General features: G+C 34.6%; 3 protein-coding genes across 3 annotated transcripts; 2 read left to right on the forward strand and 1 right to left on the reverse strand.

Moving 5' to 3' along the window:
- The first annotated feature begins 2,459 nt into the window (after positions 1–2,459).
- Positions 2,460–5,523, forward strand: LOC111016542 (cytochrome P450 CYP72A616-like). Its single transcript, XM_022291982.2, has 5 exons — positions 2,460–3,019; positions 3,094–3,314; positions 3,757–4,001; positions 4,244–4,622; positions 4,864–5,523. Exons 1-5 carry the CDS (start codon positions 2,752–2,754, stop codon positions 5,287–5,289), a joined length of 1,539 nt encoding a protein of 512 aa, XP_022147674.1. The 5' UTR covers positions 2,460–2,751; the 3' UTR covers positions 5,290–5,523.
- A 531-nt stretch (positions 5,524–6,054) lies between these two features.
- On the reverse strand, positions 6,055–10,675 carry LOC111016454 (RNA polymerase III RPC4). Its single transcript, XM_022291865.2, has 11 exons — positions 10,382–10,675; positions 8,969–9,043; positions 8,835–8,890; positions 8,692–8,749; positions 8,537–8,576; positions 7,643–7,738; positions 7,492–7,538; positions 7,325–7,385; positions 7,023–7,114; positions 6,709–6,945; positions 6,055–6,476 (listed from the first exon to the last, which is right to left on the reverse strand). Exons 2-11 carry the CDS (start codon positions 9,011–9,013, stop codon positions 6,327–6,329), a joined length of 882 nt encoding a protein of 293 aa, XP_022147557.1. The 5' UTR covers positions 9,014–9,043; positions 10,382–10,675; the 3' UTR covers positions 6,055–6,326.
- Positions 10,676–12,767: 2,092 nt separating this feature from the next.
- On the forward strand, positions 12,768–26,689 carry ELF8 (binding protein). The gene is made up of 24 exons (XM_022291890.2): positions 12,768–13,109; positions 14,233–14,299; positions 14,473–14,667; positions 14,850–14,950; positions 15,518–15,571; positions 15,749–15,865; positions 15,962–16,025; positions 16,144–16,358; positions 16,482–16,566; positions 17,323–17,423; positions 17,546–17,638; positions 18,676–18,744; positions 18,865–18,957; positions 19,071–19,337; positions 21,267–21,347; positions 21,431–21,589; positions 21,866–21,961; positions 22,452–22,553; positions 22,655–22,762; positions 22,875–23,099; positions 24,399–24,665; positions 24,771–24,842; positions 25,491–25,808; positions 26,094–26,689. Exons 1-24 carry the CDS (start codon positions 12,969–12,971, stop codon positions 26,235–26,237), a joined length of 3,234 nt encoding a protein of 1,077 aa, XP_022147582.1. The 5' UTR covers positions 12,768–12,968; the 3' UTR covers positions 26,238–26,689.
- Positions 26,690–27,028: the final 339 nt, after the last annotated feature.

Genomic DNA, 27,028 nt, shown 5'->3' on the forward strand with positions numbered 1-27,028 from the left:
TTGACTAGTAATGGTTCACTTATAAAATTACTATATATATATATATATATATATTTATATATATGTTGCATGAATTTGGTTAGATCGAGACTTAACGTTGACCTGCAAAATAAAAAAGATTGAGCACCAGCGTGGTGCTAGCCACACACTCCAATACTTAAGTTAGTATTGAAGGTTGAAAGAATTATATGGGTTCAAGTATGGATTTTTTAGATGTAACATCGTGCAGGCCGAATGTGAGGAGAAAAGATTGTCTCCCTGTTACTGAACTTCATTGACTAGGCATGGGGCCCATCCTTCAGGCCACCGGCCGAGACCTGGTCGACCATTGAACTAGGTCGGTCGGGTGTCGGATCTTGGCTAGCCAGGCCCCGTGCTCCCCCTCGTCCGTCAGGCTTCTAAGTTTGGGTTTTCGTTCTTCTTTCTTCGAATTTGGGCCCCATCTGGAATTTCTCCCTTGCTCGCGGGCTTCCTTTCCCTTAAGTGGGTCTATAGCTTGCTTGTCGGGTTTAGTTTATTTCTCCTATAACATAAATAATGTGTGTGTGTTTTTATTATATATATATAGACTATTTTGGTTCATTTTAGCTTTAGTTTTGGACTATTTTGGTATATATAGACTATTTATGGTGTGTGTGTATATTTTAGTTTCCACCTTAGTTTATTTTGATTATATACTTTTAAAAACGTCTATTTTGGTACTTACACTCTCAACTTTTGTTTACATTTAAAAAGTTATCATTTTGGTCCCTTCATTTTAATTTTTTTCTTTTTTTAATCAAAATTTTAGCATGATGTTTCGCTCTAGATCAAATTCTTCAAATTTACCATAACTTTATATTACATGATTTTTATTGTGCATAAAATTTGTGTTGAAAATTCACAAATACATACATAAACCGTCACTTTCAAAAAAATATAGGAACAAAATATACATTTTGAAAGTACATGGACTATAGTGAAAAAAAACAAAAGTTAAAAAAGTACAATAATCAAAATAGACATTTTAAAAGTACAAACCCAAAAGGACCTAAAACTGAAAATTAATAATCCAAAATAATATTTAAACTTTATTATTATGTATCCGAATTGTATAACTTATATCCAATTAAATTTCACAGAACAGTGTCTAGATTTTAGAAGTTGACCCAAGAATTGTTGATAAATAATTGTTTAAGAGAAGACAACTTTTAATTTGATCGAAGAGATGATGATAAATAACTCGCTTAAATAAATAACAAATAGAACAAATTCTAGTTGGAAAAAGAAGAAAGAAAAAAAAAAAGATTACAAACTCGAGAATAAAGTCTAACAAATAAAAAATTATTATTCTTTCAAAAATCAACTATCCTCGATTCTTTATTATGCAGATCAAAGAAGATTAGAAAAAAAAAGTACGACGGAAGAAAATCAGGAGAAAGAACGAGAATCAGAATATAAATAGGAGAAATTTAATTACATCACGTTAAGTATTATTTCTTACATTATATATATATATTCGACCTTTTGACCTCCATGGATGCGGGCATTGAGGTAAATTTTCTTAAATGTCCTTGACATCTCACTAATTTACTAATTCTTTTGAACTAGTGTTAAATAAACAAAACGCCTAATTCTACCATTAGAATTTAATAACCTACCTTTGCCCTCGAACACAGCTCAATTAGTTACGGCATCTATCTTCAATCAAAAGACTATGAATTCAAATCTCTAACTTTACATGTTGTAATTAAATTTAATTTAATTTTTCTAATTTGCTATTCGCACCTTCACTAATGTTTAATAGTGAGAGAGTTGCTTCATAGGATAGATGATATAAAAAACACACGAGAAAGAAGAAATGAAAAGTTTTGGGAACGACATATTTTTAAGTTTTAGCACTTATGTTCGGATAAAAATACAAGAGAAGATATCAGTTTTTATCCGAAATTTTGCAAAGTGTATCAATATTTACTCTAGACTTTTAATTTCATCCAATCGCCCCCTTAAAGTTTGATAAATCTTCTTTTTCATCTGAAGAACCATTAAAAAAATTATTCTCATGTGCATCTAATGAATTATAAAACATATACTTGATATGAAATTAATCGAATCGAGACAAAAACAACACTAGAACTGTTTTTTTTTTGTTGAAATTTTCAAGTTTGGTCGAACTTATTTAATAGTTGATTTTTATGCATTAATCAAACTTAATTTTATGTGATTTTCATTTTCTGAAATTCTTGTTGCTTTATTTTTTAAATTAGAAATAATTGGCAAATTAACATAAATGGAATAAAACGTAAAAATTCTAACCCTCACCTAACTATCAAGGTAATAGTAAATTCACTTAAACGTTTTAAGATTGACACCATTCGAATTAAAATGATTATAAAAAATATATATATGTCATTCAAATTAAATTCATAATTATTTTGAATTTTAAATTAAACAAGGGTACAAATGTCAATATCTTGCCCCGCACGCATGATCAACCCAACAGCGGGCCCAGCCCAACAGAAAATAGTCTACTGCTCATTTTGTGTCGACGGCCCAATAATTGAACCATGGGCTTATAACAACTTGGTCCTCACGCAAAAGCATATTTTCAACAAATTCTCATTGTTTATTCATTTTTCTATGATAAGCTTTGGCTTTTGAAGATCAGAAGTTTGACCAGCTGGTAATATAAAATCCAGCTCAAGTGATGTAATAACAGAGTTCTATCTGAGATTAAGGCCTTGTTTGGTTTTGTGAAGGAAAAAAAAATATATGGAGTTTTTCGTTTTCTATGCATTGTCACTCTGTTTGGTTGTTTATGGAGTGGCAAAAGCTTTCCATTCCATTTGGTGGAGACCCAAATTGGTGGAGAGACAGTTGAAAAGGCAAGGAATTAGAGGGAGTGCCTACAAGCCTTGGGTTGGGGATGCCAAAGAGTATGTGAGGATGATCACTGAAGCCTGGGCCAACCCCATGAGTCTAGACCATCAGATTGTTCAACGGGTAGATCCGTTCACGGTGGTGAATGCCCAAAAATATGGTGCATCGTGTTCTATTGTGTTGTTATCTTGTTTGATATTGTTCTCGAGTCTTATTTTTGTGATTTGTGTGTAGGGAAAGTGTCGGTGTGCTGGTTCGGGACGAGTCCAAGGTTGACTGTGAAGGACCCGGAAATGATGAAAGAAATACTATCAAACAAGGTGGGTAGCTTTGAGAAGCCGCCATTGAGCCCAGTTATACTGAAGTTGACAAAGGGACTGACTACTCTCAAAGGGGAGGAGTGGGCTAAACATAGGAGGATTATCAATCCTGCTTTCCATCTAGAAAGGCTCAAGGTTTGAGTTTAACTCTACTCAGTTTTACTTGAAATAAGAGTTATGATCTAAGCTCAAGACTTTGTTTGTGAAATTGTTTCGAAAACAGGAGAAAAAGCGAGAAAGAAATAGATGTAGAAATATAAACCATTTCCAAAATAAAGGGGACTTAACAGGAACAAGAGGGGTCAACTGAACAAGATCCTTCCCCTTCCCATCTTTCAAAAGAAAAGATTCAGCCAAAATCAATTAAACGGAAGAAATCCAAGCGAACGGAAAAGAAGAAACAAAGGATGAATTCCACTTTAAGCACTATATATTTATTTATATATTTATTTGTGTTCATGGTTTGTTCTTTGAAGTTTTTTATTTTTTGTCTAATTCTGGTTAAATTTTAAATATCATTCTGAGCCTAAACTATGGTGTTTAAATTTTAAGACTGTTGTACGTTTGGGTGTTAAAGGGAATGATGCCAGCATTTAGTATAAGTTGTGGCAACATGATAAAGCAGTGGAAGCAGATGGGTACAGATCAAGACAGAGTAGAAGTGGATGTGTGGCCTGAACTTCAAAGACTAACGGCAGATGTTATATCTCGGGCTGCTTTTGGCTCCAACTTTGAAGAAGGGAAGAAGATTTTTGAACATTTGAAACGGCTCACTCTTCTTACTCTAGAAGCCATGCAAACCATGTATCTTCCTGGTTTCAGGTCCCACTTCTCTGTTTCATAAATTTCGTTTGTCTTCCCACCTATTCGTTTCCAAATGAATATTGTTTTCACTCGACTTAGATTGTTAGTCCTTAAACTTTCAGAATGGTGTCTAACAAGTCATTGATTTATTAGACCGTTTTTAAATTTTAAAGACTTATGGACACAAAAGAGCATAAATCTAAAACTAAAATTATTCCGAAATCAAACCTAGAGATTGAATAGTGTCTGTGTATTGGCAGATTTGTTCCAACAGTCAAGAACAGGAAGAGAGATAAGCTGAACAAGGAGATCAAAACTATGATAGGGAATTTAATTATAAGAAAAGAGGATTCCATGAGAACACAGGAAGACAATGTTGAAGACTTGTTGTGCCTGCTATTGCAGTCAAAGAAGAAAGAAAATCAACATGGAGGTCATGATGGACTGACAATTGATGAAGTGATGGAGGAGTGCAAGCAATTCTACCTAGCAGGGCAGGAGACAACAGCAAGCTGGCTTACATGGACAGTCATAGTTTTGGCCATGCACTCAGAATGGCAAGAAAAGGCTAGGCAGGAAGTCTTGCAAGTTTGTGGAAAGAAAGAACCAAATTTTGAATCTTTGAGCCACCTCAAAATTGTGAGTTTTCCTTACACATTCAGCAATCTTCTATATATCTATTGGTGTAAGTTCTTTCATGACATTCAATCACATAAAAATAGCAAAATGAAGAATTGAGAACAGTTGAAGTCATTTTCTGGTTGGTCAATATCCAAATCCTTTCTAAGTGGATATATTATTGGCAACCCTTATTCATCTATATATTTTGAAAACATCTATAAAGAAAAACAATATTGATTTACTAAACAATGTTCTGCAGGTTACTATGATACTTTATGAGGTCCTGAGGTTGTACCCACCAGTTATTGGTCAATATCAACATACTTATGCAGAAACTAAGATAGGTGAACTTTTAATACCAGCTGGGGTTGATGTTACCTTACCTACACTGCTCATTCACCATGATCCCGAGTACTGGGGAGACGATGCAGACCAGTTCAAACCAGAGAGATTTTCTGCAGGAGTTTCAAAGGCAAGCAAAGATCAGTTGGCATTCTTTCCCTTTGGCTGGGGACCAAGGACCTGCATTGGACAAAACTTTGCTATGTTAGAGGCTAAGGTTGCATTGGCTATGATTCTACAGAATTTCTCTTTTGAGCTTTCTCCCTCTTATGCACATGCTCCCTATACTGTCATGACTCTTCAACCACAACATGGGGCACAGCTGACCCTTCACCAACTATAGGCTGCAAATGGACTACCACTACCACCACCTTTGAGAGAGAGAAAATGTTTGACATTTCACAATCAGAAGTGCTTTTACAAAGAAATAATGAGCATTTATTTTTTCTTGAGATATCTTTCAAATTACCTAGTCTTGTACTGTACTTGTTCCCCTGTAGGAACAGATGAGAATCTATCAGTAAAATGATTTCATGAAAGTGCCATTTTTAACCAATAATCGTGCAAAGTGAGAAAATATTTAGTTGCCACAATTAATCATCTAATGTTTGAAAGCAACACCTATGTTAACAAATTAAGAATGCCTTTTAGAGTACCTCTGCCTCTTTCTCTCTTCTCTACCTGAAACAAACCAAGGGCTTGACATTATTTCTAGTTGACAAGGGCGGAGCAAAGAAGGAACGAGAGAGGTAATTGCCCCTCGTTTGTAGCAACTCAAAAATTATATATATAATATTCAAGATTGTAGTTTCCTCTAGTTTACCCCTTAAATCTTTAGAAATAAAAGATCATACATATAAGATGTTACGATGCAAAATTTTGTCCCTCCAAAATTTTTGGCTCCACCCCAAACAAACAGAGAGGGTGAGGTAAGTTGACTTCCAAACAAATAGAAAGATAAGAATGCAAAACCAATTTTCTGTGGATCCCACTAAAATCAGGTTACATGTGCAATATATTGACACTGAATGCTTGCTAAGATATCAAATGGCATATTACGCTCAAGAAATATAACCAAAATAAGCAAAAGGGAGAATTAACAAGAGACTTCAGTAGAGTGTTATTTATTTCTCGTCAAATTGTAATTAATGTAATATAATTTATCTAATTGATCACACGTTTCATAATTTAAAAAATCTAGGCACTCAGGCTGAACAAGAGGGGAAAAAGTCACTCTTCTGTTTTTCCTGGACCAGTGCTTCTCTTTCTGCTGCTATCTTTTATTGTTATATCCTCTCATGGTTGTAATAAAAAATATCATTCCCGCCAATTTTCCTTCCTTGATGTCTATGAAAAAAATCCTGTCTTGTGAGAAAATAATCATAAATCCTCGATATCCTTTAACATCGAGTCCACATCTGGAGTTAAAATGGCACGCTTGCTAAGCTCCCCAACAATGCAGCAATGCTTCCCTTCCACATTGATAGCTGCAACGTCTTGTGCAAAGCCACAATCCATTCCAGAAGAAACCTGCCCGTATTTTAAAACTGATGTGAGAAGGAACGCAAAATCCCAAAAGATTATGTCCAAAAATATCCCCTCAATTGATAAGGACTTGCAATAACACGTCCTGCTGTTTTATCAATGAAGTGAAGTCGAGAAAGCTGAGGAAGAGATTCCATGTTTCTAATATTTCATTTCAGGAGATCTATCTTGTTGATAAATAAGTAGATAACGAGGAACTTGGCATAAAAGTACTCACGTCATATACAATATCGCCTAGCTTCAACTTGACAGCACCACTCCTGTATACAAGCAATTTACCCATGGAGCCAGAAGGTAACTCATTCAGAGAGCAGAAGTTCTGACGAGTTCGTGAACCCTTACTTTGTTCTGAGCTGCTGGCTGCCACCATGCCTTCTACGGTAGAAGATTGCTTTGTCACTGGCACCATAGGTGGTATTTGTAGAAAAAAGACATTTGTTTCTGGATTCTCCTCCTGCGAATCAATCATTAAGCGTAAAATCGGAAATAAGAGGCTCACGCTATGATATCCACATAAATCTAATGACTAACCAATAGACCAAGATCCATTGCTGGAGTTGTCATACTTTCATCGTAGGTTCTGTTTTCTGAAGCCTCTCCAAATTCTTCCTCGTTAAGAGAATCTTTGAAGTAATGCATAAATTAGAGAAGACAATTGAATCAAAAGATGCGAGTACATTTTTCATGGTTCACCATGAAAACTGTACTCCAGAAGTCATATGAAGTATGCGAACCACACACACAGAAAATAAAGTGCATTTAAGGATAATCCAGTTGTCCATTGCAGTATTTTCCTTTTAGTTTTTGTAAATAAGACGCGCTTATAGAGATACCTGGATCTCCTGAATATGGTCTCCTCAAAGGAAGAGTTACAGGATAATAACTGTAATAATCCTGCAGTAAAATGATACTTGAATTACTAAATTGACATACTAAAGGAGAAGGCAGATGCAAATAGGAATAATAAGGAAAAACGATTGAGGATTTGAATGTTACTGACCCATGGTTCTACATACTCCTTGCTTATACTAGACGGAAGAGTTCCATCTGCACAGTCACCTTTCAGTTTAGTGCATTGGAAGCATCTCATGTGCAGTAAATCAAGCAATTACATCTTGAGTAGAATAGATTTAAGTAGTTTAGTGGCCAACCTTCATTTCTGGGTCTATTTCCAGCTTTTGGAATACCATATGATCTTATGGTTGCTGATGTACCTCCAGAACCAAATGCAACTTGTGTAGGTGCGGCTGCATATTTAAATAACAGATGTAAATGAAACGGGGACATGTGAAAGGAACTCATAAATATCTTTATTCATTGTGCATGAAGATTTAAATTGTATGTAGGGTTCAGAAACTGACAGAAGTTCACTCCATTTCCCTGATATGCTAGGTAGTACCGATTGGGGTAAAACCAGATGATACAGAATTAATATGTTGAACCATATCATCATAACTCCACAGATCAATCTACAACCTCATTACGTCATATGTATAGAAATCTTAATATGTGGTCTTTTTTTGGCTTCACAGGGTTCCTAACATAGAACAGATTTGCTCCCCGCATATGACTCTAATGTCGAGAAAAGTAAAGCATAACATATTTTCCCTCAGTTTTTCATGATTTGAGAATTGCCCTCAAAGTCTTCTTAATACATTTATGTGATCTTATAGATCTCTATTCTTAATAAGAATCCTATTATAAAATTACCTAAGATATTTAGATCTATAGACATAATTCTAATCACACACATACAAATAGATAAATACATAGTTACACATAAACTGGTATACTGAACCTAATAACAAATTTGTATATCATGAGTAATCAGTGGAAAAGGAAATAAAAGATTTAGTAGCCAACTACGACCATAAAATGATTAAAAGAAGCATGACCAGGAATTAGCATAGCATACAAATATAAACTTTCAGATTCGATCTAAAACAGTCATGTTTATTTAATAATATCTACTAAATAAATAAAATCATGAAGCTCGAGACCAGAACAAAAATTAATCGTAAACACGACTAGTTTATGGGACTGGCCTTTCTTCCCAACTTTCTGCTTTGCCCTCATGGTACTTTCCTGCAATAAGAAGTCAAGAAATTAAAGTGACAAAAAGAGAGCAAGAATATATTAAACTAGATATTCTATATGCTGAAGAATGTAGGCAACAGAAAATAAAAGAAAGCAGACATACATTGAAGCGCTTTAGTAAATCCTTGGCTTGAGCAGCATCAGCTTCCTCTGTTATTTCTCTACATAAAACAAACATAAATTTTGACTGCAACACAGATTCTGAACTATTGGAGGTGCTACTAAATTTGAAAGTGATGTGCTTACGCTTTGACTTCAGGTTTTGGCATTCGACGAGGAGGTGCTTTTGGAGCAAATTTCATCTGCAGCAGGCAATTCCATCAGAGCAAAACAAAAAAACTCTTCAAAAAAATAGACAAGACGGGAAAGCCAAAAAGGACCTTCCGTTGAGCAGTTGTATTGTTCTTGGGCGGATCTTGCTCCATGACTATCAATTGTTGAACCTTCGTCTAGATCTGAGAAGACAAAATAATGACCAGTGACTAATTATACATGCACAAATCCTACCGTGTCCTGCTCTTAAAATAGCTTATTCAGTCTAGTCATATTGCATTGTGAACCCAACTTAGATAACACAACGATTAGGATAACATCGTTCGTAAGGAAGATGAAGGTCGTTGTATTATTGCCAAATGCCACGTGATATATAATGCATGAACTTTCACTACTTCAGTTGTGCACCTTTAAGTGAAAGAAGTTTACATTTAAGCAATGTTTTAAAAGGCTTTTGAGGCTTACACCTTGAGGCCCGCCTCGAGGCAAGGCTCTAACTTTTAGCCTCAAGTCTTACGCCTTCTTTGGACTATAAGAGGCTTATGCCTCGCATAGAAGAGGCTTACGCCTCTTTGAAAACGCACTGAGGCTTAAAGTATACGCCTCGTGTAATGATTACAATAATACTATTAATTTTTCCAATTCCTAAAAAATATCAAGGTTTTTTTTGTATGGAATCCTAAGCAGGAGTTGTAACAATTCAATCTATTACTACTTTTACTACCTAGACTTTAAAAATATTGAAAGACAACAATTTATAGAATAAGTAAGTTCTATTGGTGATAATAGTAGTGATGTTATGATGTTTTTTTAGAATTTTTTTTGAGTGACAAGTAACAAGTGGATATTTTGATAATTTTATATAACTATTATGTTTGGTAATACTTGACCACACAAATTTAGGATATGTTTAATTCTTTTAATTAAAATTGAGGCTTACGCCTCGTACCGCCTTGAGGCTTACGCCTCGCCTTTTCAAGAGAAAAAGCCTCGAGGCCGCCTCTAGCCTTTTAAAACATTGCATTTAAGGAACAATTCGCTTCGAGCATACTTGGTAAAACATTCCTAAACCATATTTTTGAGCTATAAATTAAAATTCACTACATAAAAGCCATTTGAATAGTGGCCACGCATAAAAGATCATCCACAAAAGTCTGCTATTTGCAACTTCAATCAATAAAAATATGAGGAGCACAAACAGGTTTTTTTCCCTTCTTAAATCAAGATTTAGAATGTTGAACCCGAAAGGCGTCTAGTTGAATTGACAACAATTGATTTCGATTAAATACAAGGACATTCTCATAATCCAGGTTACTCGAAGGTTTCAAAAGAATCAACGAGAGTTGCACAATATCCCATTCTGACTATGGAATATGACACTCCATTGGAGAGGGAAAAAAAATACCATATTGTTGGCCTTACTAACTTGGACGGAGCAAATGCAGGCAACGCAATTTGGTAAAAGTGGAGATTAAATCACAAAGTAGAGGCCAGAGTCATGGAAAATTTAATATGCATACAGGACTTAGCAGCGCAATCCTGAATGAAAGCGATCCCGAATAGCAGAGCAGTAGCGAGCGATATATTGAATCGGCCGATGAACTTGACGATAGTGAGAAAAATGCTCGTTTACAGCATGATGTGATACAGTCACAGAGATGCTGCGATAGGAACGATGAAGAAAGAAGAAGAGTTTGAGAAGAAAAAAAATGGCGGCAGAAGGTTTTGCCTGTTCTGATAGTGAATGAGACGCAGCGCAACTGCAATTTTACGTGATGGAGGTGGCCGCTTACGAAATTAATAACCGGTATACATTAGTGTTACAAAACCTAGGGATTTTATATTGCTAATTTTAAAATTGGGAGAAAATTGCACAAACCACCTTTAATAGGGATTTTCTTTTAATAATGTTTTTTCAGTACAAGCGGGTGGGTTCGGCTTCTTAATTAATAATGTTTTATTTTAAATTTATTTCAAAAAATATATCATTATGTACCAAACTATTTTCAAGAATGTTAGCTTGAAAAATTTGAAGTGACCTCAGACACTTCATGCTTCTTTAGTGGCGTATTGTGTGTTTTTTTTTTTCGCAAATAAAGATATATATCAAAATTATACATAATTATTGCTTTGCTACTGCCGCTGTACATCTACTTTTTAATTTCTAAATCTTGGTTGAAATTTCTATTATATCACTTCTTATTTTATTTTGTATTCAGAATGTTATGTTTGAATTATTTTATTTCTTTTAACAAATTTAATTAAATTAATTTTGTAAGTTTCTATTATATCACTTCTTATTTTATTTTTTATTCAATAGAATGTTATATTTGAATTATTTTACTTTTTAACATATTTAAATAAATTAAATTTGTGTTCAATTTTGACACATGTCATCTCTTACCATAATTAAAAAAAAATGGTACCTTGTAAGTGGGAAAGTGTGAAACATGCACACGCACGCGCACATGCACACGTACACGCACACTCACACGGAATCTCAGATTCCCACAAAACAAACGATCGGTCCCTAAATAGTTGTTGTAATTGTACCCAAAATTTTATATGATATCAATAAAACCCTGAAACTTTCCTAAACGAACAAATTTACATCCTCAACTTGTAATAATACAGGTTAAAACAAATTGATGGTACAACATCAAGAAAATATAATTCCTCAAAAAAAAAAAGAAAACATCAAGAAAATAGAAGCAACAGGAAGCGATGGCTTTGTAACTGATGATGTACGGATAAGTTATTTTGAGTGGAACGAGTGGAATTTTGTACATAGATCCAATTTCTTAAATTTGAGAGTTTAATTTTTAATTTTTAAATTTTCTCAATTATAAAAAAAAAAGTTTAGTTTTTACTATTACAAGTTGAGATATATTTTTTAAACTTTTAAATTTTTACAATTGAATAGACGTAACTGACTATAGAAGGAAGGAAAAAAAAAAGGTGTACATGGAGTATCCAAATTAGTTTGGATAAGACATTGACTAATGTCACAAACAACCATCTAACCTACTATATTTAGCCACTAACAAAAATCACACTATATTAAACTAATTATAGGTTGGTGGACACTATAGTTTTAATTAATCATCTCTAAAATTTTAAGAAATATTATTTTAAATCCATTGTTATAAATACATGCATTCAATAATTAAAAGAAAAGACAGAGGACCTGTACAATATAGGGGTGCAATTTTTGTTGGAAATAACGAGCTTAAGAAACTATTAATCATAACTTATATTGACTTTTTTTTTGTTTGATGAAAAGCTACGTTGAATCGGATGAAAGTGAAAGTCAACAGTACAAAATTGACTGCAATTTAAAAATAATAAGACAACAAAGAAAAGTATGTCATATTGTATTATTATTTGTTATATCGGTCAATGTTCGGAACAACTTACATGCACTTTGATTAATTTTATCGGACAACCACCTGTCCCTATCATACTTGATGACGGAAAACACATAGGAATTACCAATTCCTAAAGTCAGTGACTATGATATGTAAAATAAAAAAGAGTGAATGATAATTAGAGATTTAGTATTTTCACGTATACCTCCTCCTCATACTTGAAAAAAAAATATTCAAGTAGGGAAATAAATAAATCCAAACACACTTAAAAAAAAACATAATTATGTTTTATTTGAATCAAATAAAAAGTTGTAACATTTTAAAAAATACATATCAAATTTACGTGATGAATTGAAAAGAAAATAAATTAAATCCCCATATTCCCTACTAAAAAAAATGAAACTTAAACTAAACTACACGGTGAATATCTTAAAAAAAAAAAAGTATACGGTAAAAAAAAAAAAGAAAAAGTAAAAAGAAAAAAAGGGAGAGAGAGTTTTATCCCCCCAGAAAAAAGAGAGAAAAAATAAATGAAAATACCAATGTGCCCTACGATCAAAATTTAGTGGTGAAGGCGAGGCTCTGTGATTCGGTTCTCGGTCGTTGCTCTTGAATTCCCCATTTTTCGTCTGTGAAGGGAAGAGAGGAGAACCAGAGCTCGAAAGAGAGGGCTCAAGCTTTTCCGGCGAACAATTCCGGGCCTTTCTCCCCCTCCTCCGCTTGCCCTGCGTCGTCATTTATGGCTTGTGTGTACATACCAGTGCAGAACTCGGAGGAGGAGGTCAGGGTAGCTCTCGACCAGCTCCCCAGGGACGCTTCTGATATTCTTGACATACTCAAGGCCGAGCAAGCTCCGTTGGATCTCTGGCTAATCATCGCGGTTTGTTCTACTCTCTAAAGCGGAAATGTGATGCACCTTTATGCTTGATTTCACTTTTCGCCCGTAGCTCATCTTCTGTCGCCAATTTTGTCTTATGAATTGTGCTTGGTTTCAATTTAGTTGAGTAATCGGAATGCGTAATGGATGAAGTTGATACAGTATCATGCTTGTATTTTATTAATAATTACAAACCAAGCAAGGGGGTGGCGGAATTATGCGTGTGTGTTCCTTTTATTTTTTTTGGAAAATTTTATGTAACGAACTTCTGAGAAGTTATTGATTATGAAAGTAGAAGTTGGACCAGCTTTTCAACTTCAATTTGCTTATGAATGAAAAAGATGATTGATGGAGTGCTTTGGATTTACAGTTGAGTAAAATCCAATTGAGTAAACTGCGTGAAGTAGAGTGTCATAAGTTACGACTTCTCATAATTTGTCGGAACTTCTACATGACAGAAAAATCAGAAGTGCTATTAAGTTTTGCTTATTATTCCAAGTTTAGGAGTATTTGGCGATTATGCACGCTTAAAGATGAGCTTAGCTCAATCGGTAGCATAGATATGTAAAACCATTGCCAATACGGATGTAGCTTTTTTTGGCAAAGGTTATTTCGGATTTTACGTAGTGTTCCTGGCCAATATATTGGAGGATTTAATACAAACTTCATGTCACTAGGTTCTTTATGATCATTTGAATCTGCAGCTGAATGATTTTTTACAATGTATTCTGTCAGTTGTTCATTCCACCAACTGCCAAATTATCCTTCTCTTAAGATTTATTTATTTATATTTTATTTTTTCATTGCGAACTATATCAAACAGTTGGGAACATCATGCAATTTTTAGGGCGTATCTAATTTATAGTTAAAACCGATTTCCCATAATTTTCTTTGCCTCCATCTTGTGCTGTCACAATGACGATGTTATAATGAGACAATTGTTGCTTCGAGATCTATTGTTAACTTAGACCATCAAACCAAGTTCATGCCTTTTGCGACGATCATTTTTTTAATATAATATTTTTAAGTACATATTTCTTGTGGTCGATGCATCGTGTTTTCTGCTTTTGTCATTTGCTACATCCATGTCTGAGTTTCCATGTATCATTTCCTCAACACATTGCAGAGGGAGTACTTTAAGCAAGGAAAACTGGAACAATTCCGCCAAATTCTGGAGGAGGGGTCTAGTCCAGGTATTGGCTTCTTTTGAAATGTTGGACTTTTTAGATTAATTTTCTTCTTTATTTTCTGTCTCTGAGTAAATGTAATACCTTTCTCAGTTGAATAGAATAAATAAGCCCATATATATATATAGGTATATAATTTTCTAATCTTAACTCAATCTTCTGAAACTCTTTTGTTGCAGAAATTGATGAGTACTATGCGGACGTTAGATATGAAAGAATTGCAATCTTAAATGCCCTGGGTGCTTACTACAGCTATCTTGGAAAAATTGAGACGAAACAACGAGAAAAAGAGGAACATTTCATTTTGGCTACGCAATATTACAACAAAGCATCAAGAATTGATATGCATGAGCCCTCAACTTGGGTAGGAAAAGGTAAAAATTTTATAATTTTAATTATTGTTTTAAATTTCAAATTTATGTTAGGACGTTAAAATTAAATAAAATTGATAATTTTTTGCTAACTGTTTTAAATTGCTTATGCACTTCCTTTGATTATGTCATTTTGAATATTATTTGAAGCATGGTTGAAACTAAAATGCCCGCAATGTTCACAGGTCAACTTTTATTGACTAAAGGGGAAGTAGAACAGGCATTTGCTGCATTCAAGATTGTTTTAGATGGAGATCGTGACAATGTTCCTGCTCTTCTAGGTCAGGTATAAGGGAAATCTTTCACCTGACCATCAGTTAACCGATATTTGGTAACTGGAGATCATGGAAAAAAGATGCCATCTATAAGGCGATAACCTTTTTGGTCCCTTAATAATAAATTACTTCTTTTACTGATCCTTCATTTTGGTGTGCTTATTTCCCGAAGGAATGGTGCAATTATATACATTCCCTTGCGGATGGAATGCACTGTCTGTCTATTTTATCTGATATTTGGAAAGAGTTGAATGTCAATTGCATAAGAATGTGCTGTACTAGATCTTATGTACCTGCTCAAAGTTCTCATTCAATAAATCTATTATATTTGATACACCTGTCGAGGTTATGTGCTTGATACTGGTCTCTGCAATCTGGTGTAGAACTGTGACTGTTATTGGATTGTTTCTTATTGAAAAGGAAAAAAAAAAGAAGGTGCAGAGCTATTACTGTTACCTCATATTTAACAATGTCTACTTAATTAATTGAGGTCCAATTCTCGAAGTTGAAACAAGACTGAATGAAGATCTATTGGTTGATGTATTCTGCTCCCCTTAATATCTTCGGCATATCTTCAGGCATGTGTTGAATTCAACCGTGGACATTATTCTGAGTCATTAGAGCTGTACAAGGTTAGTTGCCTTCTCATATCTGCAGAACAAGTGATATATAAAGACACTTTGTTATATTCTATACTTGATGGGGACCAACTTGTCCGCTTCCTTGATTACTTAACTTATTTGGAAAATGCAATTATTTCAAGCCAATTTGATGATGCCTCTGGACTTGTAACATGAATTTGTGAACAGAGGGCCCTGCAAGTGTATCCTGATTGCCCTGCTGCTGTAAGACTTGGCATAGGCCTTTGCCGCTACCAATTGAAACAATATAGGAAGGCTCAACAGGCATTTGAGAGAGTTTTGCAGGCTAGTGATATTAGTTTTTTAATCCCATTAAACTCATGCAAACTTACCTGCTTTATGTTGATGTAGGCTAAATAAATCTAAATTCTATACTTGCAGTTGGATCCAGAAAATGTTGAGGCTCTTGTTGGACTAGCAATCATTGATCTGAACACAAATGAAGGTACGTTTCAGCATGATGTCCTTTCCTTGTCGGCTTGCCATGGAAATCATTTTTACTACGAGCATATTTTTCCCATACATTTGAGTAATTCAATTGTGGTGTATATCCACCATGGCAGCTTCTCGAATTAGAAATGGGATGGAAAAGATGCAGAGGGCCTTTGAAATATACCCTTTTTGTGCAATGGCACTGAATTATTTAGCGAATCACTTTTTCTTTACCGGTCAACACTTTTTGGTGGAGCAATTGACTGAAACTGCGCTTGCAATTACCAACCATGGACCAACAAAATCTCATTCTTTCTATAACCTTGCTCGGTCGTATCATAGCAAGGTCTGGCAGCCTTCTTGATCTTATTATTTCATAACATTAAGAATTGGAGGAGAAGATGTATTTATTTAAATTTTGAACATGAAATCCTCTGTGATTTTTGTCCTGATGGTGGAATGTCTGTAGGGAGACTATGAGAAAGCTGGCTTGTACTACATGGCATCTGCAAAGGAAATTAATAAACCCCGAGAGTTCGTATTTCCTTATTATGGTAAGTTTTGGTATGTGGGATAGTTCTAGTTCTGTTAATGCCATTTATAAAAAGAAAGATTATTTCAGACCTTTTGCTCCCCTATCCTCTCTCCCTTGGGGACTCTTAATCTTAGGTACTGTTAAAATGCTACTGCTTTCGATGCTTTAATCTATTAGTTATCATGACTATTGTTATAACTAGGGTGCCTAGATCTCATCTCCTTGATTTTGTACTGTCTCTTTTGATAATGAAAGTCATGTTTTGTTATTAAAAAAAAAAAAAAAGCTAGGGTGCCTAGGCAACAATCCTCTTCTTTGAAGTAATAAAAAATTATGTTCCAAAAGCCCTTATTTCTCTGAACAATATTTTACAAAAGCTCTAGTTCATTAAATTTTCATTTATTTTATTATTCATGCTTTATTTTTTCATATATAAAAATTTATTTATATTTTCTATTGTCAGCAGTTTGTGCCCTAGTGGGGCTTTGGCACTTAATATACCTCACGCTTTAAAAAGCACTAATTATGACTGTGAAGTGCTTTCTTTAGATGACCAACTTCATGCTTGTAGTGCTTAATTCCTATTTTCCTTTGTATTTGCTGCAGACGTACTCACAAATTACATTTCAAAGGCATTTTAATTGCTTAAGATTACAAAAGAGCATTTTGTTTAAGTGATAACAGCCCCAACAATTTCCCTATTCTGTTTAATGATATTACTATGGTGATTTGTGGTTAAATTCTATATTTCGGGTATTTTGTTTATTTGGTATAGGTTTGGGTCAGGTTCAACTGAAGATGGGAGATCTTAAAAGTGCATTATCAAACTTTGAGAGGGTTTTGGAGGTTTATCCCGACAATTGTGAGACACTGAAAGTGAGTGAGTTTAAATTAAAAGATATTTAGTTACATGTTTCAGTTCCTTTGCCCTGGGTTTTTGTATTCTAGCCTTTTTCATTAATTTTTGTCTCATTAGTTGAGTTACTGGTTCGACATAGGTACTCGGTCATATTTATGTTCAGCTCGGACAGGCTGAGAAGGCTCAAGAGTCTTTAAGGAAGGCTACAAAGATTGACCCACGTGATGCACAGGTAGACCTTAATTAAGGGGGAAGTGGGAGGCTTTATAATATCCTGATGTTCCAATTTGGCATCTCCTACTATTTATGTTGGACCTGTTTATTTGACACGATCCTTGCTTGTGCCTTGATACTGAAGTCTAATTTCTTCATTATTACTTTACATAGCTGTGAAACTTAAGATGCTAAGTGTTCCATTAACACTTCTTTTACTGTTGGCATTGACAAATTATTTCTTTTATGAGCTTGTGTGGAGAATGGTTGATCATATTATTTGACTTAATCATTAAAATATTTATCTTCTTTGAAATTATCATTAGAAATTGCCTTTGTAATTAATTAGTATTCTATTAATTACAAAGACAATTTCAGTGAATTTAATACAAAAAATTCTTGATGCCTCCTGGGTCTGGGCCTTAGGGTGGGTGCGGGTGCGGTTGCCCCAAGTATAGGGGAAAAAGCTTCAACTCCTGGGTTATCAAAATATAAAAAGTATTCTATTATCGATTAGTTGAAAAATGAGGGCAACAAAACAACTGGCTCCAACAGACATTAGATTAGGCCTGGTGCACGTTTAAGATTAAATTTTGAACTTCCTGAAGATTTTATATCTTTTTCCTAGACGAAGAGTTTTCTTTATTTTTGTAATTTTTTTGACCGAGGAAGGGGGATTAAAGCAGACCACATATTTTTTTTTTTTGTTCAGGTTCTTTGTGTTTCTCACTTGGGTGATTCTATATGTTTCCTGCAAAACCAAAATTGGAATATTGTGTATGATTTTAGTTTTCTGGTAAAATCAGCGAGAATCCACTTGTGCTAGAACGATTAACATTCCATTTTTCCTTAAGATGATGTTCTTGAACGTTTCTGCTGTACATCTTATTTTACTTTTTATAGGAGGGTATCCTTGGGACACATCATATGAATTTTATAATTTCCTGTTTTAGCAAGTACAATTTAGCCATGAATATGCACGCCCTTTCCCACTAATATGGACTTCCTACCGTTTAGTTGTTGGTACATCTAACACAGTATTAAATTGCATTACAGGCCTTTTTAGATATTGGAGAATTGTTGATTTCAACTGATGAAGGAGCTGCTTTGGACGCCTTCAAAACTGTAGGGACATTCTGTTTATTATGCAAATGGATTCTCTACATGAACGGCAATTACTTCCCAACTTGTTATTTCATATTGCTGTAATCTAATAATCTGTTTTGGTGTTGAGTGATATAACAGGCTAGCAATCTCTTAAGAAAGGGAGGCCAAGAAGTACCGATTGAAGTGCTCAACAATCTTGGAGTTCTTCACTTCGAAAGAGAGGAGTTTGAGGTTTGTATGGTTTTGGATTGAGTTTATAATTGATTACATTGAAAATAACTCTATGTCAAGTTGTAAAATGCCATCCTCTGCCATTTACTTTTGTTACTTCCTATTTTTGTCAGCTTGCTGAACGGATTTTTAGGGAGGCTTTAGGTGATGGAATATGGTCAGATTTTATTGATGGTAAAGAGAGATGCCCTGCTATTGAAGCAAGTGCGTCTGTTCTTCAATACAAGGACATGGAATTATTCTATCGTCTGGAAAGGGAAGGTCGTTCAATTGTACTGCCATGGAAGAAAGTCACATCTCTATTTAACCTAGCTCGATTATTAGAGCAACAGCATAACATTGAAGTTGCAAATGTACTCTACCGCTTGATTTTGTTTAAGGTACATATTGGTACTTACTAGATCTTTGGATAGATAATGCTAATTGCTATGATAAACAAAATTTTAGTTTCAATCTTATTTTGGTCTTTAAACTTACATATTTTATTTTGGTACTAAAATTGTCATAATTTTTTTATTTTATTTATATGATGAGAAGATATCTACCGGAATAAGTGTTTGCAGCCTCTATATGGCTCAAATTTCAAGTTATGGAATAGATAAAGATTAATAGTAAAAAGTAAAATAGTTTTTTTATGCAAATTACAAGTACTAAATTATAAACTTGAAAGTTTAGCTTATTTGAAAGTTTAGAAGCTAAAATAAAATTAGTATGGAAATTTAGGGATTAAAATAAATAAAATAATTCTATTTCAGTCACTGAAATTTTAAGTTCAATATGGGCCCTATCCTTTTCTAAATCTTAGTTGGTGGGCAGAAGGTGTGTGCTAAAAATTCCTGGAAGGCTATTTCTTATAGTCTTCTAGTTTTCCGTTTTTGCCTTTTATTCCCTCGTCTTTACCACCTTTCATATCCGGGGGGGGCGGGGTTCCGGTTTGGTCCCCGAGCCCTTTTTGAGGGGTTTTTGTACTTCTTTTTTCCATCCATTGAGTTCTCCTTCTATTCCCCCTTCGGCCCTATTATTTGCCTTTTAGAAGGTCAAAATTCCAAAGAAAATTAAATTCTTTGGATGGTAGGTCTTACATGGGAAATTCAACCGTTCTTTCTTTTTGGGCCTGCAGTGGTGTGTGCTTTGCAGAGGAGTTTCGGAGGATCTAGATCACATCCTATGGTTCTTCTGTCAATTTGCACGGGATTTATGGGATCTTTTTTGGAGTGCTTTGAGGTGTCGTTGGCTCGTAATAGGGATTGTCAGGCGATGTTGGAGGAGATGTTATTGTTACCCCCCTTGGGTAATAGGGGTAGTTTCTTGTGGCTGGCTTCTTTCTTTGCTACTTTGTCAGAAATTGGTTGGAGAGAAACAATATATCTTTTAGGGGTAGAGGCATCTAGGGAGTGTGTTTGGGAGCTTATTAGGTTTAATACTCTTCCCTGTGGGGATTGATTTCCAAGGGTTTTTGTAATTATCAGTTAAGTATTATTTTTTTGGATGAGAGACCCTTTATCTTGGAGGCGTTCTCTGGTCGGGCTGTTTTTTGTATGCTCTTGTATATATTTTTTCATTTCTCTCGATGAAAGCTAAAAAAATATTTAAATATGAAATTTTACTTCCATCTTAACCTATTTGGTCTCAAGGATTCAAAATATATTTTTTTTTAAAATATAATATTTACAACTAAAAGTGTTGCAGTATCAGGGTTACTAATAGATGTTATTTTTAAAATGTGATGTAGATTTCTGGACTGCTTGTATAAACTAATGTGTGTGGCTGTTGAAGGATATATGCATCATGTATCTCACCTGCATTGCTACCATGTAGATATGCATAGAAATATTATATGAAGAACTTTAGGAACTGGTTTTCTTAATTACTGTAACTATCTTGTTCTCATTTGAAAAACAGGGATTACAGGCATCCGTTTGTGTTAGATTTTTATGTTGGAAGGTTATAAGAAGGTCTTGAAATGCTTTCAAGTCGTTGCTGTTCTAGTTCTCTAATGAGTTTGAAGCAAAAACCCCTTCTTGTTTTAAATGTCTCTCTTAATCTTCTATTCTCCCGCTTGATATAGAATGACTTGTCCTGATCTAATGAGGATATAAATCTATACTTCGTTGTGCTTTAAGGTTTGATAGATGTGTTTTTAATAACTAGTTTGCCCTTAAAAATTTGCATTAGCAATCAATATTTGATAGTGATGAGTTTTCCTTAATCAACTTGGTGAATCTTTCAGATACGCAGTTGAAACTAGCAACCCATGTATGGGGTTCATTATCGCACTTTGGTTTTAACACTTCATTTCTTGGTCACAGTATCCAGACTATGTAGATGCTTACCTGAGGCTTGCATCCATTGCAAAAGCTCGGAATTATGTTCAATTAAGCATTGAATTGGTTTGTTAATTCTTCCAACACACCTGCTCCAATTTCTATCTTGAAATGAATCTTGTATTGTCAATAATGTTTTTCTTTCACAGGTTAACGATGCTCTGAAGGTGAATGAGAAGTGCTCAAATGCATTGTCTATGCTAGGTGAGCTCGAGTTGAAAAATGATGACTGGGTTAGAGCAAAAGAAACATTCCGGGCTGCAGGTGAAGCCACTGATGGAAAGGATTCTTATGCTACTCTTTCTTTGGTGAGTTACTTTTCATTTTGCATATTCATTTTAGTTCTTGTAAAATATTATTATTTTTATTCTAAAGAATTTATTGATTCTGGGAATGACCAACAACCTGTCTCTCTGTAAATTATATTTACATCACTCCTTGAATTGTTATACAAAGCATCTTGTTGATGTTTTGAAATTAAGCATTTTGTTGATGTTTTGAAATTACTTTTCACCATTGTTATCTTTTTCTCCCATTTGAACATAATTTTTATTTTATTTATTTATTCTTTGAACCTTGGCAAGGGGAACTGGAACTACTTTGCTGCACTTCGAAATGAGAAAAGAAATCCCAAGTTGGAGGCTACACATTTGGAAAAATCCAAAGAACTATACACAAGGGTATGTTTTTGTGACTTTTCTTTTCTACTCCCTGTCTGACTCTTCATTTTGTCAATTAGGTCCCGATGATTGCTTCAATATCCACACATGGTCAAATGTTTATGCTGACATTCTGATTAAATTTGAATAATTCTGATCTATCAATGTTGATGGAGTGAAGTTCGTGCTTATTAAATCATTTACTGCAGCCTTCCTGATTAAAAAAATAATTCAGTGTACTTGTTTAAACGAGTGGTAATAAATGTAGTGCTTTCTATTAAAAAGCGACCGTACAATATTACATAAAAGACTTTTTAATACACGTTCTTGCTCTATATGAGATTTTCGATGCCTTATTTTGAACAAAGAAAGAAGTTAAAATATTTATTCAGTGGCGCTCATATGTTGTTAAATCTTCCGTTTCTGCCTCATTGTAAATTGTGACTATTGTCTTGCGTTTTGTCTTTAAAATTGCAGTTTAATGGTTGATATTTGTTCTTCAATTGAACAGGTTCTAGTACAACATCCTGCTAATTTGTATGCTGCTAATGGAGCTGGGGTAATTTTGGCTGAAAAAGGTCAATTTGATGTTTCAAAAGATATTTTTACACAGGTGAGCACTTCTATCATTACTTCATACTAGAACCTTTCAGAACCTGTATAATGTAAAATAAAGATTATTAGCACGTTTTGCTAACTTTTCAGTTGTTGTAGGTCCAAGAAGCTGCAAGTGGGAACATTTTTGTCCAGATGCCAGATGTGTGGATCAATTTGGCACATGTCTATTTTGCTCAAGGAAATTTTTCATTAGCAGTTAAAATGGTATTCTATATATATCTCTTGTTGACATCGAATTATAGGTGTCCTTATATTATGAATAAAAGGCTCCTGTCGTTACTGCATTCATGAACTAATGCCAAACGTTATCTTGCAGTATCAAAATTGCCTGCGGAAGTTTTATTACAATACAGATTATCAAATTCTTCTATATCTAGCTCGTACATATTATGAAGCTGAACAGTGGCAAGACTGCAAAAAGACCCTACTGAGAGCTATCCACTTGGCACCTTCAAATTACACTTTAAGATTTGATGCAGGTGTCGCAATGCAGAAGTTTTCAGCTTCAACACTACAAAAGACAAAAAGGACGGCAGAGGAGGTTGTTTCTTGAAACTTTTGGCTTAAATATTTTTTCTGTTGAATATCTGCAGAACATTTCTTCATCTCAATAAGAAGGTTTGAAGTCAATAGTAGGTTATCTTGGAAATATGCACATCATTCTCTCAGGTTCCTGCATCATTAGTTTGAATTACTATAAACGTGATGCAATAAGCAGATGTCCCAAGATGACGTAATGGAGTTAACCCATTCTTCTCATGATCTTTTGTCCTTTTCTTTTTCTTCCCCTTTTTTGGACGTGGATGGGACAGTCCAGAAACATTTTCTTCTATAAGACGTGAGGAAACATTTCATCAATGCTGAGAGAGGTTAGATCGGGGGATAAATTTCTTCCTGGCTTCCAAAGAAGGTTTATAAAAAGAAGAATAACCTAGTAACTGGAACTATGAAATAATATGTAAGAATGTGACTAACTAAAATCATATCTACATGATTAACTGGACCAATTTTTGTTTGCATTAACCCTTGATTCGTTTTCAATTATGCTGTGGTTTCTTTTTTGGGGCTTTTGGCAGTAATTGGTCATCAGCTGATCGACACAGCTGTTGTAAGAAAAACTTAAAAAGTCTTACTACCAGAATTGTGGATTCTGAGTAGATTTCCAATTAGATGCATCTTTCACTTCAAGTACGGGTTGGGTAATGATTTCATATCAACGGAAATGTTTACAGGGTTAGCAGTCAGATTATAGAAAAAGAGACTCAGTTCTCTCTCTTTCCAATTTCAGAAAAGAGAAACCTTTCTCATACTGGACTTGATCTGAATTTAACTCTGAAGCTTTGTGAATCTGAACAATCAATTCTTATAATGTACTTGTGGGGCTCCTAGTAATAAATTAGTAATTTATTACCTGTTAGTTTTTTCGAAATTGATGATGAAAACAAGCCATCCATTCCTATCCAGAAAGAAATCTACACTCAGAAGTCAGAAACATGAGTTCTGGTGTTATAAGAAATATAACGATTTGTTATACTTCAATCAAATATTATGACTTGTTATACTTCGATATAGACTATGTATAATGCAATAAGATAGGATTTAACCATGGCTTTCTGCTTAATCATTCTTGGACAAGTTTTGAGTTGCTAGATTCTTTATTTAGCTCCTAGATTTTAAGGTATAATTGAGTTGTATGACCATTGTTGTTAAGAATTTATTATAATAATGCTTTAAGTTACAACTTAAGTTACTCCATTATGCTGCCCCAATCTTTGATCCTATATATCCTTCCCTTTTGCTTGGCTGTTGCATTGATTTTTTTTCCGATGAAATTTATTAGGTGCGTTCAACGGTAGCAGAGCTGGAAAATGCTGTTCGTGTTTTTAGTCAGTTATCTGCTGCTTCCAACCTCCACTTTCACGGGTTTGATGAGAAGAAGATTGATACTCATGTGGGTTACTGCAAGCACTTACTGGAGGCTGCAGGAGTTCACCTCAAAGCAGCCGAACATGAAGAGCAGCAGATCCGTCAAAGACAAGAACTAGCACGTCAAGTTGCATTGGCCGAGGATGCTCGTCGTAAGGCAGACGAACAAAGGAAATTTCAAGTATGCTTTGTTTTATTTCACCAGTGTTTCTAATCCTATTTTTTTAAAAAAATATTTATGTATTATAAATGATGGATTATTGCCTGATATTATTTGTGAAAACAGTTGGAGAGGAGAAAGCTGGAAGATGAGGAAAAACGGATGATGCAACAGGAGCAGCATTTTAAACGTGTGAAGGTAATTCTTTTGAATTATATACTTATATTTTTGAGTATTTGAATTACCTTTTTACCGAATTTCATAATTGTAGAACATATTGAAGATTTTTCTACATATACACTATATTAAAAGAAGAAATAGTTAAAAAAGAAATGCATTTAGAGTCTTGGTTTTTAGCTTTTGGTTGGTGTAAATGCTTTTATTCTCCAATTACAAATTATGGTCTTAACGATCTTTTGACAAACTGGAAAACCTTTTTTATCAGATTTTGGGAACCTTTCTTACCAAAACAAGAAGTATTGAAGGAATAGTATTTTAGACTCTTCTCAACATTTATTAATTTATCGTGCCAAAGCAGGATATTATGGTTTTCGTACAGGGTTAGGTAGTTTAGAGGGATAGTTGAAGCACTTTAGCTTTTCTCTGGTTTAATATTTTAGAGACTCCCTTTCATTTATTCATCGCATAATTTGCATTAGAGCAAGGATAGTTATGAGCACCCTTTCTGTTAAAAGAAGTAAATGTGATATCCTGTTGCATGTGTTTGGATGACCATCTTTTACTCCAGTGCTTTTATTTCAAATGATGTTTGCCCTCTTGGGTGTTTAAGATGTTTATCTGGGGACTCCTAGCTTGAAAGCAGTAGCTCATTCAAACTTTCTTCAGGAGCAATGGAAGAGCACCACACCTGCTAAACGAAGAGAAAGGTCAGAGATGGATGATGAAGAAGCTGGTAATAGTGAGAAGAGGAGAAGGAAAGGAGGAAAGAGGAGAAAGAAAGACAGGAAGGGGAAGTCACACTATGAGACAGAAGAGGCCGAGAATGACATGATGGATGATCAGGAACTAGACAATGAAGATAATAACACAAGTTATAGGGAGTCCCAGAGCCAAATGAATGATCAGGACGATGATGTAGAAGGGAATGATCAGGATGCTCTTGCTGAAGCCGGTCTTGAAGATTCTGATGCTGAGGATGAAGCGGTAACATCTATTTACTACTTCTTGATAATAGCTTTGAGAAAGTATGGATAACTCCAATCTGAACTCAAGTAGATTCTCTCGATACTGCCTCTTGCTATTCCACGTAATTTTTGCTATAAATTATTGAATCTAAGTTAGAGCTAATGTTGGTGTTCTTTTAACGAGAAGTTTGTAAATGTCGATCTATATTTATTTGAAGTGGTTCTCCTTTTCGTATATGAGCGAGATAATGCTTTCATATACTTTTGGGTATTTGATGGATTTGTTTGCGTCATTCCTTTGCAGGGTGTACCTTCATCCAATGCAGGCCGACGAAGGGCTACATGGTCTGAATCTGAAGACGACGGGCCTATGCATACCCATAGAGAGTCCAGAATCCAAAGAGAAAACTCTGCAGGACTAGAGGATAGTGATGGAGAAATCAGATGAGATGGCGGTAATCCAAACAAGATGCCATCATCGACTCTGAGGATTCATAACAAAATGGATCCCACCCGCTGCCCTTTCGATTAAGGTCTAAGGCAACAGCTTCACAGATTACTTCAACTACAATGGCTGCTTCCGCTGCCCTGCGTCGCGAGGCATCATCAATGTCTTGACTAAATCTTTTGTGATATAACAACCAAAAGAGAAGTAAAATTTTAGAAGATCTCTCTCATCTGATAAGCTCTCAAAGTAGTGAAATTTGTACTGTATTCATATGGTTAGAGGTTCTATAAGAAATGCAATTTAGAAAGAGGGACCGATGAATTGTGGAACAATGAAATTGCATTTCATGTTTGTTATATAATTTATTTTTCTGGTGGTTATTTACTAGAAGAAAAGATGGGTTTTCTTTTTCTGCAACAGGTTATTAAAGATTTTCGAAGGTTGCCTCCTCACTTAGTCTTTATTTATTGCTTATAAATGCAACTGAAGCCAATTTTAGCCCTCTTGTTGGAGACTACAGGGACCGTTGTTTTATGTGCCGACAACACCAACTCTGCTGCTACTCTCTGAATTTTCATTATATCGATGTCAGGTTAGTGGAAGAATAGATAATAAGCATTGTTTACTTTTTCTTACAATGCTTGCAAAATATATATTTTGTTTAAAATATGGAAATGTTCCCATTTGTATGCTAACAAATGATGATGGGTAGTAAAATTATTAACGTTGAAAGTTGAAACTATGATAAATATTTAGTTGTTTATCGCTCAGTCAACATTTTTCTTTTGGCG

The sequence above is a fragment of the Momordica charantia genome (assembly GCF_013281855.1).
Source record: "Momordica charantia cultivar OHB3-1 chromosome 6 unlocalized genomic scaffold, Mcharantia_2.0 BLBB01000006.1, whole genome shotgun sequence".
In the NCBI taxonomy this organism is placed as follows: Eukaryota; Viridiplantae; Streptophyta; class Magnoliopsida; order Cucurbitales; family Cucurbitaceae; genus Momordica; species Momordica charantia.